The sequence below is a fragment of the Eschrichtius robustus genome, chromosome 13 (assembly GCF_028021215.1).
Source record: "Eschrichtius robustus isolate mEscRob2 chromosome 13, mEscRob2.pri, whole genome shotgun sequence".
NCBI lineage: Eukaryota > Metazoa > Chordata > Mammalia > Artiodactyla > Eschrichtiidae > Eschrichtius > Eschrichtius robustus.
The window spans coordinates 64,027,726-64,042,405 of NC_090836.1; the positions used below are offsets into that span (position 1 = coordinate 64,027,726).

The following is a 14,680-nucleotide window of genomic DNA, read 5'->3' on the forward strand; positions in this document are numbered from 1 at the left end:
AATGTAATTTTTTTTCACTTCAGAATGACATGATACAGAAATACCAGAGGTTTCATGGGTTAAATTCTTTCCCCTGTGGGAAGTATATAATCTCAGAATAGAACTAACTCTGTAATCCTAAATTTATTCCTGCTATGATTCCAGACTACTGAAATAAAGGTTAAAAGTCCAGGTCTTTTCCTAGGTGTATGTATATTGCCTAATTAAGCAATACCCAACAAATTAAAAAGGTGAAGCTACTTTTAGTTCTAATCTCATTTAGGTTGTTTACCTAAAGGAGGAGTCCTAAAACCTTTATTCAAGTTGACTAATTGACTTTAGAAACTAAAAAAATGATCGCTTTGTAAAAACTTAAGCTAGACTCATTTATTCAGTTAGCATGTACTGCCTGTCTACTGTTTGTAGAATTCCTTAGTATAATAGTTTATCAAATAGAGCATTTCTATTTTCTTGATTGTTTTTAAAACAAGGAGTGACCACGGTAATGCTTCTTAGTTATAAAAGCATTAGCGCTCCATCTTCAAAGAAAGCTGCCTCTCAAAAATATGTAGGACTGCTTCTGCTTATAGGCTTCCTATCACGTATTTACATCACTACAGGAAAGACCACGAAAATAAATGGCAGCTTCTGTTCTAGGGAGTCTGACAATTTGATAAAGAGAAAAACACTCACAGTAAACAGGATACAATATCACAAAGCAAAGCTGGTAATTGCAAAGTAAAAGAACAGTACAAACAATCCCTACAGACAAGAGATAATAAGGTACAATATAAATTTGGGAAGCATTTTCTGGAGAAATTTTTAAGTTAGATCTTAAAGGTAAACTAAGCATTTTGGTGCACATTTCATTGTGGGTAGAAACAGAAAGAGGAATAATGTGATTGAAGACAAAAACAAATTTATAAGTTCTGGCAGAGGACAGCAATCATTAATCATTCATTGATTTATCTCAGTTCTACTTATAGATTGTCATCTTTACCTCTCACACCTATATAACAAGTGCTTACTTACCTTCACTGCCCAAATGGACTGCTCCAAAGGATGGAAAAGTTTAAAACAAAAGCCATCCTTTTTTGATGGACGCTCAATGATCTCACAGGCATTCAGAAGGACTGTTCCTACCCATTGACCATTTTTTTGGGTTTTATAGATCAGTAGCACACCAGGTTTCAACACACACCACAATTTGGTCCAGCTCTTTAGAGTACCACGAATCTACAAAAATATAAGTTTATTTAAGAAATAAACCTTTGTTTCTCTGCTCCACAAGATACTAACCAAATAGAGGCAAATAGGGTATTTTAATCTAAAATTTCCATAAAGTGTACACTTTAAATTCACTAGATGTATGTTTGTTAAGCTACTAAACAGCAAGCACTGGAAATAAATGTGAAAACAGCATGACTCCTGCTTCTGAGGAACTTAAATTCTAGTGGGAGACTGCATCAACAATTTCAAAATAATGTACCAAGTAGAATGGTTTTCCTAACCTTCCTGGCCAGGTCAGGGGCCATTAAAATATACTTTCCTAGTACCAAGATCTGGAGCTTAAAGACTTAGTAAGTAGAGCCAATATAAGTCAGAAGGTGTTTTCAGAATAAGATCGAAGAAGACCCCCATATTACTTGAACTATCAAGGAAACTATCACTAGACTTCTATTTTAGTAAGAGAACTTCCATGACAGATCCCATAAGGATTTTAGGTTGGAGGTTGTACCTACCCTTGGGGAAGGTGGAAAGCTTTCAGTGCTGGGGTTATTTTTAGGTGAAAGCCAGGTACTAAAACTTCCTGGGAGTCAGGGTCTTACAAGACCATTCTCAAAGTTAGCATTAGTCTAAAATACTCCTACCAAATATCCTACAGATAAGAATGATAAAGAGGATAGAGTGACTAAGATGACAGAAAATAAAAATAAGTGGAAATAACCAGAGGCTAAAAGAATAAGGAATAGAAATAGCAATCTGTATGTTGTTCTGCAAATCAATGCTTTTCAAACGGTAACTTTTACACTAACTTTGTCTCATATCTTCTCCAAAATGCAAATATACCAAGTCTACAATAATACTAAATGATAATTTGAACAGCAAACAAAATATTTCTTTACAGCACATCAGTTAGACCAGCGGTCCCCAACCTTTCTGGCACCAGGGACCGGTTTCGTGAAAGACAATTTTTCCTCAAGGAGAGGGGATGGTTCAGGCGGTAATGCGAGTGATGGTTCAGGCGGTAACACAAGCGATGGGGGGCGGCAGATGAAGCTTCGCTTGCTCGCCTGCTGCTCACCTCCTGATGTTTGGCCCGATTCCTAACAGGCCGCGGACTGGTACTGGTCCGTGGTCCGGGGGTTGGGGACCCCTGGATTAGACTATATCATGTCACACAAATCAAAAAGCCTTTTTAAAAGAACTGCTATCCATATTTGATGTTATTGTCAAGAGAGACAACATTAAGGTTTCTTCTCTCCATTAAGACTGGAACATAGATCCTCTGGGATACAATTAGTAGTTTCTTCATCAGTGAAAAACAATCAACCTAGGAGATGTTTTTGTCTTACAGGCTTTTAGGTGCACTCTGGGCTTTCCTATTCCAGTTGGTAAATATCCAGCATTTGAATTCAAGAGTCAATACAAACTGACCTTCAACCAATCAGCCATAACAATAACAGAGGGATCTGTGATTGTACTGAGTAACTCCTTTGTGGCTCTTTTCTTTTCTTCTCGGTAATTTTTCTTTTGTACCTATTTTACAGAAATAATGGAAAAATTAAAAATTCATTAGAAATAGGCAATTTCTTTTTTTAGCTCCATAGAATGTAAAAAATTCTACACTCCAAAATAAAATTCTAAACCTCTTTTAGAATTCTAGCATCTTAGGACAGAACTTTTTTTTTTAAAGAGCTGGTAGAAATTTTTAGAAAAGCAAGGTTAGAATCTAGTTTTTCTGATCACTAGTCCAATTCTCTGTATATTTTTAAAGAATTTTATGTTTTTAAAATTACACAGTACATGAATACAAACTCATGGTAAAAATTTCAAACAGCACAAAGCTAAAAGCCGTTTTTATTATACCCTCTCTTATTCCGACTCCCAGAATTGATCACTGTTAACCTTCAGGAAAACACTATCCTTTCAGGCCTCTTCTATGTACACAACCTATAGAAATATACAGCTTTTGTGTTTGTTTTTGTTTTTTTGAACACATAAAAAAGGTTCTCCTATTCAATATTTTTTGGAGCATTTCAATTCTCTTTCCATTCCATGTCTACCTCATTCTTTTAACTGCTACATAGGATTCCTAGTATGAATAAAATAATAAGAGGTAACATTTACGGGACACACTCTGTGTACCAGTCACTGTTGTAAGCACTTTACATGTATTACCTCATTTAATACTCACAATAACCTTGGGAAGTAGGACTATCATTATCCTTATTTTACAGATGAGAAAACTGAGGCACAGAGAGTAAATTGCCCAGAATCACATAGTTAGTAATTCATGGAGGCAGAATTCAAATAGAGGCAGCCTGGCTCTAAAAGACATGCTTTTAAGCACCATGCTATACTGCTTCTATAATTTTTCTTAATATATTCTCTTACTGATGGAAATCTACTCTGTTGTCAGTTTTTCATATCACAAACAATGCTGTAGTTATTTAGGACTGGCAATTTTTCTCTCTTTTCTGACACTAATATATAAGATATAAATAACTAAGAAACCACAACATTGAAACTAATTCATTCAAATTATCAAAGTTTTACCCTTCATAAGTCACTCCTGAGATAATTTGGGAAAGCAGCAGTGAAGCAATCTTATTATTTATTGCTTTGTTGTTGTTCACGAAGGGGAGAAGATAACCTATCAATCAGTGACTTTTTTTAAACTAAAACACAAAATTTTCCTAGTTGCATTTAATGGTAAAGAGACTACATACACACAAGAAATTTTAATAATTATACAGTCAAAAAGTTTTGACTTTGGTCTTTGTTAATATGCATATCTGAATTAACAGATTTCACGTAGGATTGTAAATGCAAATACGTATAGGATCAGATATGGAAAAAAAGAGGGGCAAAACAGACTATATGGGAATCAAGAATCAATTGGAAAGCATGTGTTCCTTAAACTCCAGGATCTGTGGCCATTCTGGAAGGCAGGCCCAGTATTACCTATTTCTTAGGAGAAGCTGGAAATCTGGACTTGTAATTATTGTTGGCTCAAATTTTTAAAACACTGTGTAGGTCAAACAAAATATATCTACCTGTGGGCCAAATTCAGCCCATGACCTAGCAGTTAGTAAACTCAAATTTCAAAGGGCAGCAGAGCTTCCCATCAGGTGTTCCATAACGCAGTGGCGTGCGTGACTCAAGTACAGCTGTGCAGAGATATCCAGTCCTCAGCACCCGCACCCCAGCTGAGGGCCAGAGTAGCACTGGGACAGTCCTCAAAGAGTCCTTTCAGTTGACTCCAGCATGCCATACAAACATTAACATTTTTTTTCTTCCTTTAGGAATACAAATATTTATTTCTTTATCTTATTTCATAACTGTGGAAACTAACCTTGAGAGATTCTTTTTTTGTAAGCTTGCTTGAAGCTGAACTATCCTTCTCCGAGCCATTATAAAGTTTAGATTCAGACTGAAATCACATGGAAATGAAGAAAAGAGAAATAATAATTAAAACCGCCACTTATTCTACACACACATATGGCACATAAAAACTAATGTTAAAACTATGTTTGTGACATTCTTCCCATTCATTGCTGTGATTTAGGCAAATGTCAATTTTCAAATACCGATTTTCCCTTTACAGTATTTGGGTTTGAAAACTAATCCACATTAAAGCCACAAAAACACAAAAATAAAAACTTATCAATAAATTAATTTACAATGTGAGGTTAAATAAGATCATTTGTAAATCTTTGCATTCTATTTCTCAGAGTATTTCTGAAAAATACAATTATTTTATACAACTATTTAGTTATTCTTAGGACAAATGTATCCAAAGCAGTGTAATTTTTTAAGTTGAAATATTCTAAAAAACAAAAAACTTCTAGCAAGTTGCTGCACACATTGCCCTGTTGCTACTCCTTCTCCAAAGGGAAAAAATACAAGCATCTTCAGAAACTAGTACTGAAACACCCTAATTTGTACAGTGTTTAAAAATCAATATTGCTAGCACCTACTTCTTCCTAACTATCCAGTGCCCCTAAATTATTATTAAGGTCTTAAACTTGTTTCCAGACTTTGTTTATACTTGATATTTCAATTTGATCCTCATAAGAACCTTGAAAAATAGGCATAACAAGTGGTTTTATCTCCATTTTACAAATCATGAAAGGGAGGCTCAGGGACGTTGATTTTCTAAACAATCAATCAACAGCAGGAATCAGAACCTGGGTCTCCTAATCCAGCACTCTTTCAAGGAGACTACTTTCTTCCACCAGAGTAGAAGAATATAGAACTAAAAGCTGCTTCTATAAATCCTGGAACAATAAAATTAAACATATTCCTTCACTGTTCTATGATTTTCATTTTTACCTATTGTTAGACATGGGAGAAGGTGCTTAAAGTTTGTAGCACTACTCCCCGTGCCAGGAAAGTATATGGGGCTTGATCCAAATGGTAGCTTTCAACTGTTTAATGGCCAGATCTACATAATATCACTAGATGTGATCAAGGATGAAGAACTTTGGGTACAAACTCCCTCACTCAATTTTAATATCCATGAGGACAGGGACCATGTTTATTTACCGATTGTAGCCAGCTATCAACTGGGGAAAAGGAAGGGCTCAATAAATACCTTTGGAATTAATACAATGAAAATGAAACTAGCATTTGCAGCTCATCTCTCCTAAAAATGCCTCCACTACTTAGTACAAAATACGAATTATTATGTTGATGGTAATAAATGGCTGAACTGGAAGGGAACTGCAAACTACACTCAATGTAGAAGGTGGGGATTAACCTAATTAAATTTTTGTTGAAGTTACTCCTTTGAGAACTGGACTTGAAACATCATATTGCTTACTCCCATGATGATAGGATATATTGTGATACTAAAACCATTCCACAAAAGTCCTCAAGCCAAACAGGTCTCTGTCCTCTCCTTGCCACTGGAAACTCAAAGATGACATGGCTACTGTCAGAGGAATGTAATGGTTTCTATTTCCCACAGCTTAATAGGAAAATGTGTATTATAATGTACTTTTTAGATACTATTAAGTGAAGAATACTAATAATATTAGCTTAAAAGTTAATGAAAATGAATGGCTGTTTAACTCTTTACCAAGTACTATGTAAATACTGTATATGTTCTGCTTCATTGAATCCTCAAAGCAACCTTTTGAGATAGGTGTAGTTCCTCCTTTTGACTAACAGATTAAATAACTTCCCAAAGTCACAGAGTCATAAGTAGACGATCTGGGATTTGTACTCCGGTGTGCCTAATTCTCAGTCTCATGCTCTTAGCCATCTCACCACATTTATTTCTCACCTTTTAAAACTGTTCATATAGAATCTTAGACTCAAATTTAAGACTTATCTTTATGAACAACAGGAAATCTATTTCCCTAGACATGACAAGATCTGGCTTGGAGATTCCTAAACGATTCTAGTATATAAGGGACCAGCAGGCCAGATGGCTGTCACATGAGCTTGGTAAATTACAGCACACATACTTCAAGGAATCCTTGCCATACTGTGTGGCTAGTTCTGAAAAAAAAAAAAAAAAAGGATCCAGTGACCAAGTTCTATAGTCTTTTTAATGAAATACTACCAAAGTTTTCTGAATCAACAAGTTACCTTTTAAATACCAAGAATCATAAACTATTTTTTTGCTGGAAATATTTTACTAAACTAAGTTTCCTCCTTTCATAAACTTACTGACCACTATTTTAATGATGATACCTTATGGGCTGTGCAACTATGGGAATTTATTCAATCTCTTCCAGTCTTAGTTGCTCATTTATAAAATAAGGATATTCCTACCAAGTCACAGGGTTGCTTTGAGGGGTAAATGAGGTAGTGTGCATGATGCGTTTAACACAGTACTTGGTACACTGTGTTTCAGGTTTGTGACTATCCTCTAGATTGCAAGTGCTGACAAAAATATGACCTTTAGATAAATGGAACATTAACATATGAGAATACATTCGACTTGCTTTGAAAACTATAAAATACTGCAGATATAAGGAATAATAACAATAATGATAAGTTACTATGACTCTATCAGATATTTTGATTTGGAAAGTTGTTTTTTTTTTTTTTAATGTCCAAGGAAATATATTTTTTACAGCAAGAGATAGATGATTTAGCAAACCTACAGGTAAGCAGATTGATGGCTGGAGAATCAAGTCAAGATCTCAGCTCAGAAACCCCTTATTATTGTAATAGCATTCCTTTTATCCCACTAGAAATATTATTCATGCTGGCAATTCCTTTCATTGAGATGGACAATTAAAAATTTATTTTAAAATGCTAAAAGGAAGATAGGATGATCTGATTAACTGATTTCTCCAATTCACTCATTTACAGGATGCATGAGAAACAGGAACTGCCTATATTTTTAAAATGGCGGGGGTTGGGGGGAAGAAGGATACTGCAAATTCAGTTACCAAAATGACAGTACTGATACTTTTTGCATCAAATTCATAAAAGTATAAGGTTAAAATTATTTAATGGTCTCAGTTATGCAGATCGATCATAGAAGGAATAATAAGATTTTGCTTCCCAAAGTTACTTAGGTAAGAACAAAATCTTCAGAATTCCATGAGAATAAGGTTTGATGATAAATGTATAAATTTTAGGATTGTTCTGAAGAACAACAGAGTGGAATATATGTTAAAATATGTAAGGACAAACTACTGACTACATATCTCTTAAGCTAACAGAATAAACCAAGATTAAATCTAAGTTAAGATAGAATCAATAAGATTCAGCTCTTGGAAAATAACAGAATGAGTACAATTTTACTTACACCAAATAGTTACCAGGTCAAGAAGCCTATTCATTCACTGTAGTTCTTTATTCAAAGTAAGAAAAACGAATTCTCAAACACCTATTATTAATCAAGTACTTCATGAGGCACTTACGGCATCACAATCTGAGAGTTAGATCTTACCTCTTGTACAGATAAGAAAACTGAAGCCACTTTGAATTCTAGCTCTACCATTTTGACCCTTGAGAGTTATTTAACTTCTCTAAGCTTCAGTTTGTTCACTAATAAAATGGGGCCAATAATACCTGTCTTCTAGTATCCTTAAGAGAGTTAAAAAGACACTTAGCAAGCTCTTAGTACAAAGTAGCTATTAATGTCATTATAATTAGCATCTAAGAAGTCATAGGTATTATATGACAGTCAAGATTCAAACTCACTTTTTTGACCCTGAAGCAGTGAATGCTTGCTGTGCAGTAGAACCTTCTGAATAACAGAAATATTCTATATCTGAGTAGTCCAATATGGTAGCCACTAGCTTTATGTGGCTAGTGAGCTATTGAGATGTGGCTAGTGTAAATGAGGAATCAAATTTCTAATTTTATTTAATTTTAATTAATTTTAATTTAAGGTTCATACACAACTAGGTGCTATTGTACTCAAGGTGCAGCCTGTGTTTCCTTTTTCTTTATTAATGCACGCTGCTTCATTAAGGTATGTAAACTTGCTTTTCAGGCTCCCTGCCCTCCCCACCCCTCCTGCCCCTCCTTCACCCTCCCATTTAGAGACTACATGTAGATGGCTGTGGTAGGTAGATCTGGAGTTTAGGGTTCTGAGTAGGAATACCACTATTCCATACATTCACCAATTCTGGTATTAACTGCTTGAAAATAGGTTTTTAAAATTCCATAAATTTCACTGTATTTCTAACCATGGCAGAACCAAGATAAATCATCTCCTCGTTAATTATGCATCTCATATAAAACGATAAAGGTATTTCTCATGCATACGTTATATACATACAAAGGCCTACTAAATTTTCACCTTATGTACTTATATACATATAAGTATAGGATGGACCTTTATGTAATGAATACTTGAAAAGTTAAGTGTGAATAAAATCTGTGTAAAGCATATCATGGAATATGATAAAAAATATATCATGGAATCCTCTCAACCACTCACAAGAACAGGAACAAAACATGTAGGGTTTTACAAGCCAAGCCTACTGCTGAGAATAGCAGAGAATTTACTAGCTTAAGAAATAGATTTTCGGACTTCCCTGGTGGCACAGTGGTTAAGAATCTGCCTGCCAGTGCAGGGGACACGGGTTCAAGCCCTGGTCCAGGAAGATCCCACATGTCGTGGAGCAACTAAGCCCGTGTGCCTAGAGCCCGTGCTCTGCAACAAGAGAAGCCACCACAAGGAGAAGCCCACGCGCCGCAACGAAGAGCAGCCCCCGCTCACCGCAACTAGAGAAAGCCTGCGCGCAGCAACAAAGACCCAATGCAGGGCTTCCCTGGTGGCGCAGTGGTTGAGAATCTGCCTGCCAATAAAGGGGACACGGGTTCGAGCCCTGGTCTGGGAAGATCCCACATGCCGCGGAGCAACTAGGCCCGTGAGCCACAATTACTGAGCCTGTGCGTCTGGAGCCTGTGCTCCGCAACAGGAGAGGCCGCAATAGTGAGAGGCCCATGCACCGCAATGAAGAGTGGCCCCCACTTGCCGCAACTAGAGAAAGCCCTCGCACAGAAACGAAGACCCAACACAGCCATACATAAATAAATAAATAAATAAATAAAATTTAAAAAAAACCGCCACAGGGGGGAAAAAAAAGACCCAATGCAGCCATAAATAAATAAATAAATTTATTAAAAAAAAAAAAAAGAAATAGATTTTCTTACAGTCATTGAAGTTTGATTCCACAAACATAAGCTTCTCCTGCTACTAAACCTGACCAGAAATAACAGTCAAAAGTCAAATCCATTGACGAATTATAGAAAATCTAGTGAATTACAAACCCATAGGAAAGTCAATGCATCATACAATACTTTTAAAATTTGAACAGTACTCTTAAAGACAAAATTCTCAACAGACTTAAGAATATGTACAAGTATCTCATTTGAAAATTACTAATTTAGGGAACTATGTCTTATTCTAAGAAGGTGCCTTTCAATTGCACACTATTATAGCAAGAGATGTTTGGCCTTTAACTGGTAAAATGTACATGTTTTGATTGTCATTTGAATGAACCCAAAACACTTAGAAATTAAAAAACAAAACAAAACAAAACAAACCAATGAACCCTGACTATCTCTAGTTCTCTACATGGAACTTCAGTCTGAGATATACTGCTATAGCAGACATACCAGAACAATATCACTCAGGAGAGAACCCTGGTTACCAATAGGCTATACTTCCAAGTAACCAACAGAACCTAAATCAGCCCCAGGGGAACTTTCCTTTCTTCATATATACTACATGGTTTAGATATACCAACATAAAAACATCCCATAAAAATCTGATAGGATTTCAGTGTTAGTTCACTCGTCTTAAATATTAGAAAAATGTTGTGATCATATATTTGAGGACAACAATATGCTTACCTTGCTCTTTGACATAGAAAGGGAAGATTCATCTTTGTGTTGAGAAATGTCTTCCTTTCCTCTTTCAAAACCTATAAAAACATAGTCATTATTTCAGTATTACCACATTTGAACACATATAGGCATTAAAAAGCAAATGCACATAAGTTATTCAATTTCAAATATATACTATACAATATTTGATATACATCAGTGCAAGAAGCCCAGACTCAACATACAGTTTTAAACTATTATAGTTTAAAGACTACTAAGGGATCATGTCTAGTATAGTAATTCTTTAGAATAAATCAAGGTTTACAGAGGCACTGGTGTCTTTCCCTGAACCCATCAACATAAGCTAAATACCTCTTCTCTGCTCATTCACTTGGCATGAATTCAGGACTCATGGAACTTTTATTTCAGTTAGCTGTTTTCTAACAAAGAACCAACCCAACATACTTTTCACACCTCTTGCCAAACTGGAAAACAACTCCAGAATTGGTGGTAAAAGAATACTAGGGAAATAAATCTGAATTGAGGGACAGACTTTAAAAAAAAAATCTAATAATGTGTTTATTGTGAGAATTAAATGAGCATGCATAGAAAGCAATTAGCATAGTATTTGCACACAGTATGTATTCAATTAACATTGACCCTTAATATTATCATTGTCACTGACTATTGTTATATAAATTCTAAAAGGATAAATCTAAAATATGAGTGCATTGGGATATATGCACACATCTTTCCTATCATGTAACACATTAATATAGCACTATCAAAAGCAATTAACAAGTTAATGTTGTAAGGGTACAATTAGAGAAACGTTAATGCTGAGATTTGTGTGGCAGGCGTAAGAGGGCCCGTGCTCATTTTAATGAAGTTCTTTCTACTTTTGAGGACAAGTAATATTAACTCTTCCCTACAACTATTTGTTCTGAGTCCAATAAAAGCCTATATAAAAATATATATATAATCATTCATAAAGCAGCGTTTAAAAAGTTATCAGTAGTATCAGTGCCTGAAGCATTTAAAAATCATTTCTAGCATATCAATGAGATAGTCTCATTGATTTATTCATTTATTCTGTATTTGATTTATATTAGCTAAAACAAATCCATTCCATTTTCTTAATTCAGAGATTTTGCTGATTATTATTATTTTTTTTGTAATATGAAGAAGGAATCTTTTTATTTTCTTTTCCATCTCTGGTAAGGAGAAAGATCAGGCAATCCTAAAACCAAGTAGGGAAAAAAAAAACCTGTTTCATAAATCTAACATGGAATTTTAAATGAAAACTTACCGGGATTTGAAACTTCAGTGTATAGCAAACCAAAGTTACATAATTCAGTTTAAAAATTCTAAAATATTTATTCAGAGTAATAAACATTGTGTAATAAGTAATTCTTAATTCTAATGCATTAACACAAATTATTTCAAAGATCTTGTAAATACATGTACAAGAGAACAAAGATTTTCTAAAAGTATATATTATGAATGGAAAAAAGATGATGTTTTCCTTTATTCTCATAAGAATTGAATTTTACTTTAACTTCTCTAGTTTGGTTTTGGTTTCAGCTCAATCTAGGTCAATCCATTTATTAGACTAAGAAAAACGCCCACTTCGCTGTGTCTACATTCACATATTATTTTAAAAACAGAACAGTAAATTAAAACAAAGTGGAAGTTACAAATCTGAATAGACTTTTTTTGAACATGCAAATATGTCTTGCAGAAAGTTTCAAATGTTGGAAAAGGATACATACAAAAGCAAGATGAAACTAAACAAAAAAACAAAAAAAAGGGCACTCATAAACATAGGTTATATATTATGTCAGACCAATAAATGAATCCCATTTTACAAGATTTTCTATACCTCAAACTAGCAACTCAAATCATTATTTTAAAAGCTGGCCCTGATGACTTCCAAGTTATTTAAAATTACAGCGGATAAAGCAAAAGGCTAAGTCTGGTCCAATACTTTGAGTTTCAGCTAAGTGCAAATAAGCAGATGAGTAGCTTAAAGTGCAATGACCATATAAAAGTGTTCAAAAGCCTTAAACAGAAAATATTGCCATACTGTACACTAAGTTTTCAAGGGTAATTCCAAGGTAAGCAAAGCAAAAAGCAACACATGAAAGACTCTTTCTTTAGACTGGATAAAGGTGGCTTCCTAAAAACATGAAAAATAATCGTTATCTTAAAATGTCAGAGAAAGTATTATATTTGTTAGAAGCCAAAAAGGGCTCAGCCAAAATACTTCTTAGACTTTTATTTGTTTTCCATGTATAGGGATTTAAAATTACTTTAAAATTACTCCTTTTATTTCTTAAAAATGTGATATTATAGATAAAATCCTGAAGCCTACATTATTGACCATTGTCAATAATGCAGAACAGTTTCAGATCATGACTTTTTACCAAGTTTGCTTATTAGTGATATTAGGTAGTAAATTCTCTTCCTACTATCCTCCTCACTGCTACCATGAGATAGAAACCTACATCCCCACCCAAATGGCTAAGATCAAAAGGACTAAGACCATCCAAATACAGGTTAGAATATAGAGCAACCAGAACTCTATTCACTACTGGTGGAACTACAAATAGCATAATCACTTTGGGAAACTATTTGACAGTATCTCCTAAAGCTGAAAGTGCTCATATTCTAAGACAGAGCACTTCTGATCCCAGATATACCCAACAGAGATGAATGTGTTCATGTCCATTAAAAGACAGGTACAAAAATGTTCACAGCAGTTTTATTCATAACAGCAAAATCTGGAGCCAACTCAAATGACTATTAATAGTAGAATAAATGAGTACATTATGTTCACACAATGGAATGATACACAGCAATGAAAAAGAACCAATTACCAATACACAAAACAACAAACAGAATAATGAGTAGAAAAAGCCACCTCTCCCCATCAAAAAAAAGCACATATCATATACCATATGATTCCATTATATAAAGATCAGGAACTAGCACACCGAATCTATGGTGCTAGAGGTTGGAACAGTGGTTTATCTTTGTTGTAGGAGGAACTGACTGGGGTGGGCATGAGAGGGTCTTCTGGGGAACTGGGAAATGGTTACACATATCGATACATAACTAAAAATTCAAAAAGTTGTGCACTTAACTATGTGTAAGTTATGCCTCAATAAAAATTTTTTTAAATTCAGATATCCTTCCCTATTCTTCTAGTTTATGAGACCTCTCCTGCTATGACATCCTTTCTTACTTAGTCTACATGCCTTTAACATATCCTGCTCTGGGCTAATTCTGATTCATTCATCAACAATGATGATAATTATGGGGATAATTAACATAATAATATTTATGAAAACAACAATAAAGCAACCGATAGCCACTTGTAGGAACACTTGTGATTTTAAGACACTATGCTAGATGGTTTACTACTTCTAATCTTTAAAACAATGGCCCCCGCTAAATATTAGGAATATTCTATATAACTGGAAAAATTGAGGCTCACAGGAATTAAGTAACTTGACAAATGTCAATAAGTGACAGTATCAGAACTAATTCAAACTTAGGTCTAACTTTAAAATTCATGCTGTTTCTAGAATGCCAGGGTGTGTCTCAAGATCCAAGGCCAACTTCTTCTGGGAGCCTTGGTTAGATTGTGTAGGCATAGAGTTAGCTATCTCCTCTGAGACACAGCACTTGGTACATGTGTACTACCATATTTATCACAAGGTACTTCAATTATTTGTTTTCATGTTCATGTCACATACTTGACTGTGAGTTCCTTAAAAGAAGGGTCTAATTCTTATTCATCCTTTCAAATACAAAGTTTGATAAACTGATCCAAAAATTAATAAAAATGGACTCTACTTTTACTTGTAGCGGCTTCTTAAAATCGGTGAAATATAGCACACCTTCAGAAAAATGCATAAAATGTAAAGGAATAATTTAATGTATACAGTGACTATCTGCATAACCGCCACCCAAATCAAGAAATACAGAATTGTCAACATCCCATAAGAACTACTCCCCACCTGCCTCATGCCATTCTTTTTTTTTTTTTTTTTTTAAATTGATCTTTATTTAGAGGTAGTTCAACTATCTTTTTTTTTTTTAAAGTGTATGTCTGTATTATTTTAAATTTTTATTTATTTATTTATTTATTTTTGGCTGTGTT

The 14,680-nt window shown here is 34.5% G+C and overlaps 1 protein-coding gene across 5 annotated transcripts in view; it reads right to left on the reverse strand.

Annotated features, from left to right (window-relative positions):
* OSBPL8 (oxysterol binding protein like 8) overlaps positions 1–14,680 on the reverse strand; it is a 200,436-nt gene that overhangs the window by 52,785 nt on the left and 132,971 nt on the right. For all 5 annotated transcript variants that reach the window (XM_068560527.1, XM_068560528.1, XM_068560531.1 and 2 more), the window contains 4 exons: positions 10,540–10,610; positions 4,559–4,636; positions 2,638–2,739; positions 1,012–1,215 (listed from right to left, as the gene is read on the reverse strand). In XM_068560527.1, coding sequence (XP_068416628.1) covers positions 1,012–1,215; positions 2,638–2,739; positions 4,559–4,636; positions 10,540–10,610 — 455 coding nt within the window. The remainder of the gene's footprint in view (positions 1–1,011; positions 1,216–2,637; positions 2,740–4,558; positions 4,637–10,539; positions 10,611–14,680) is intronic.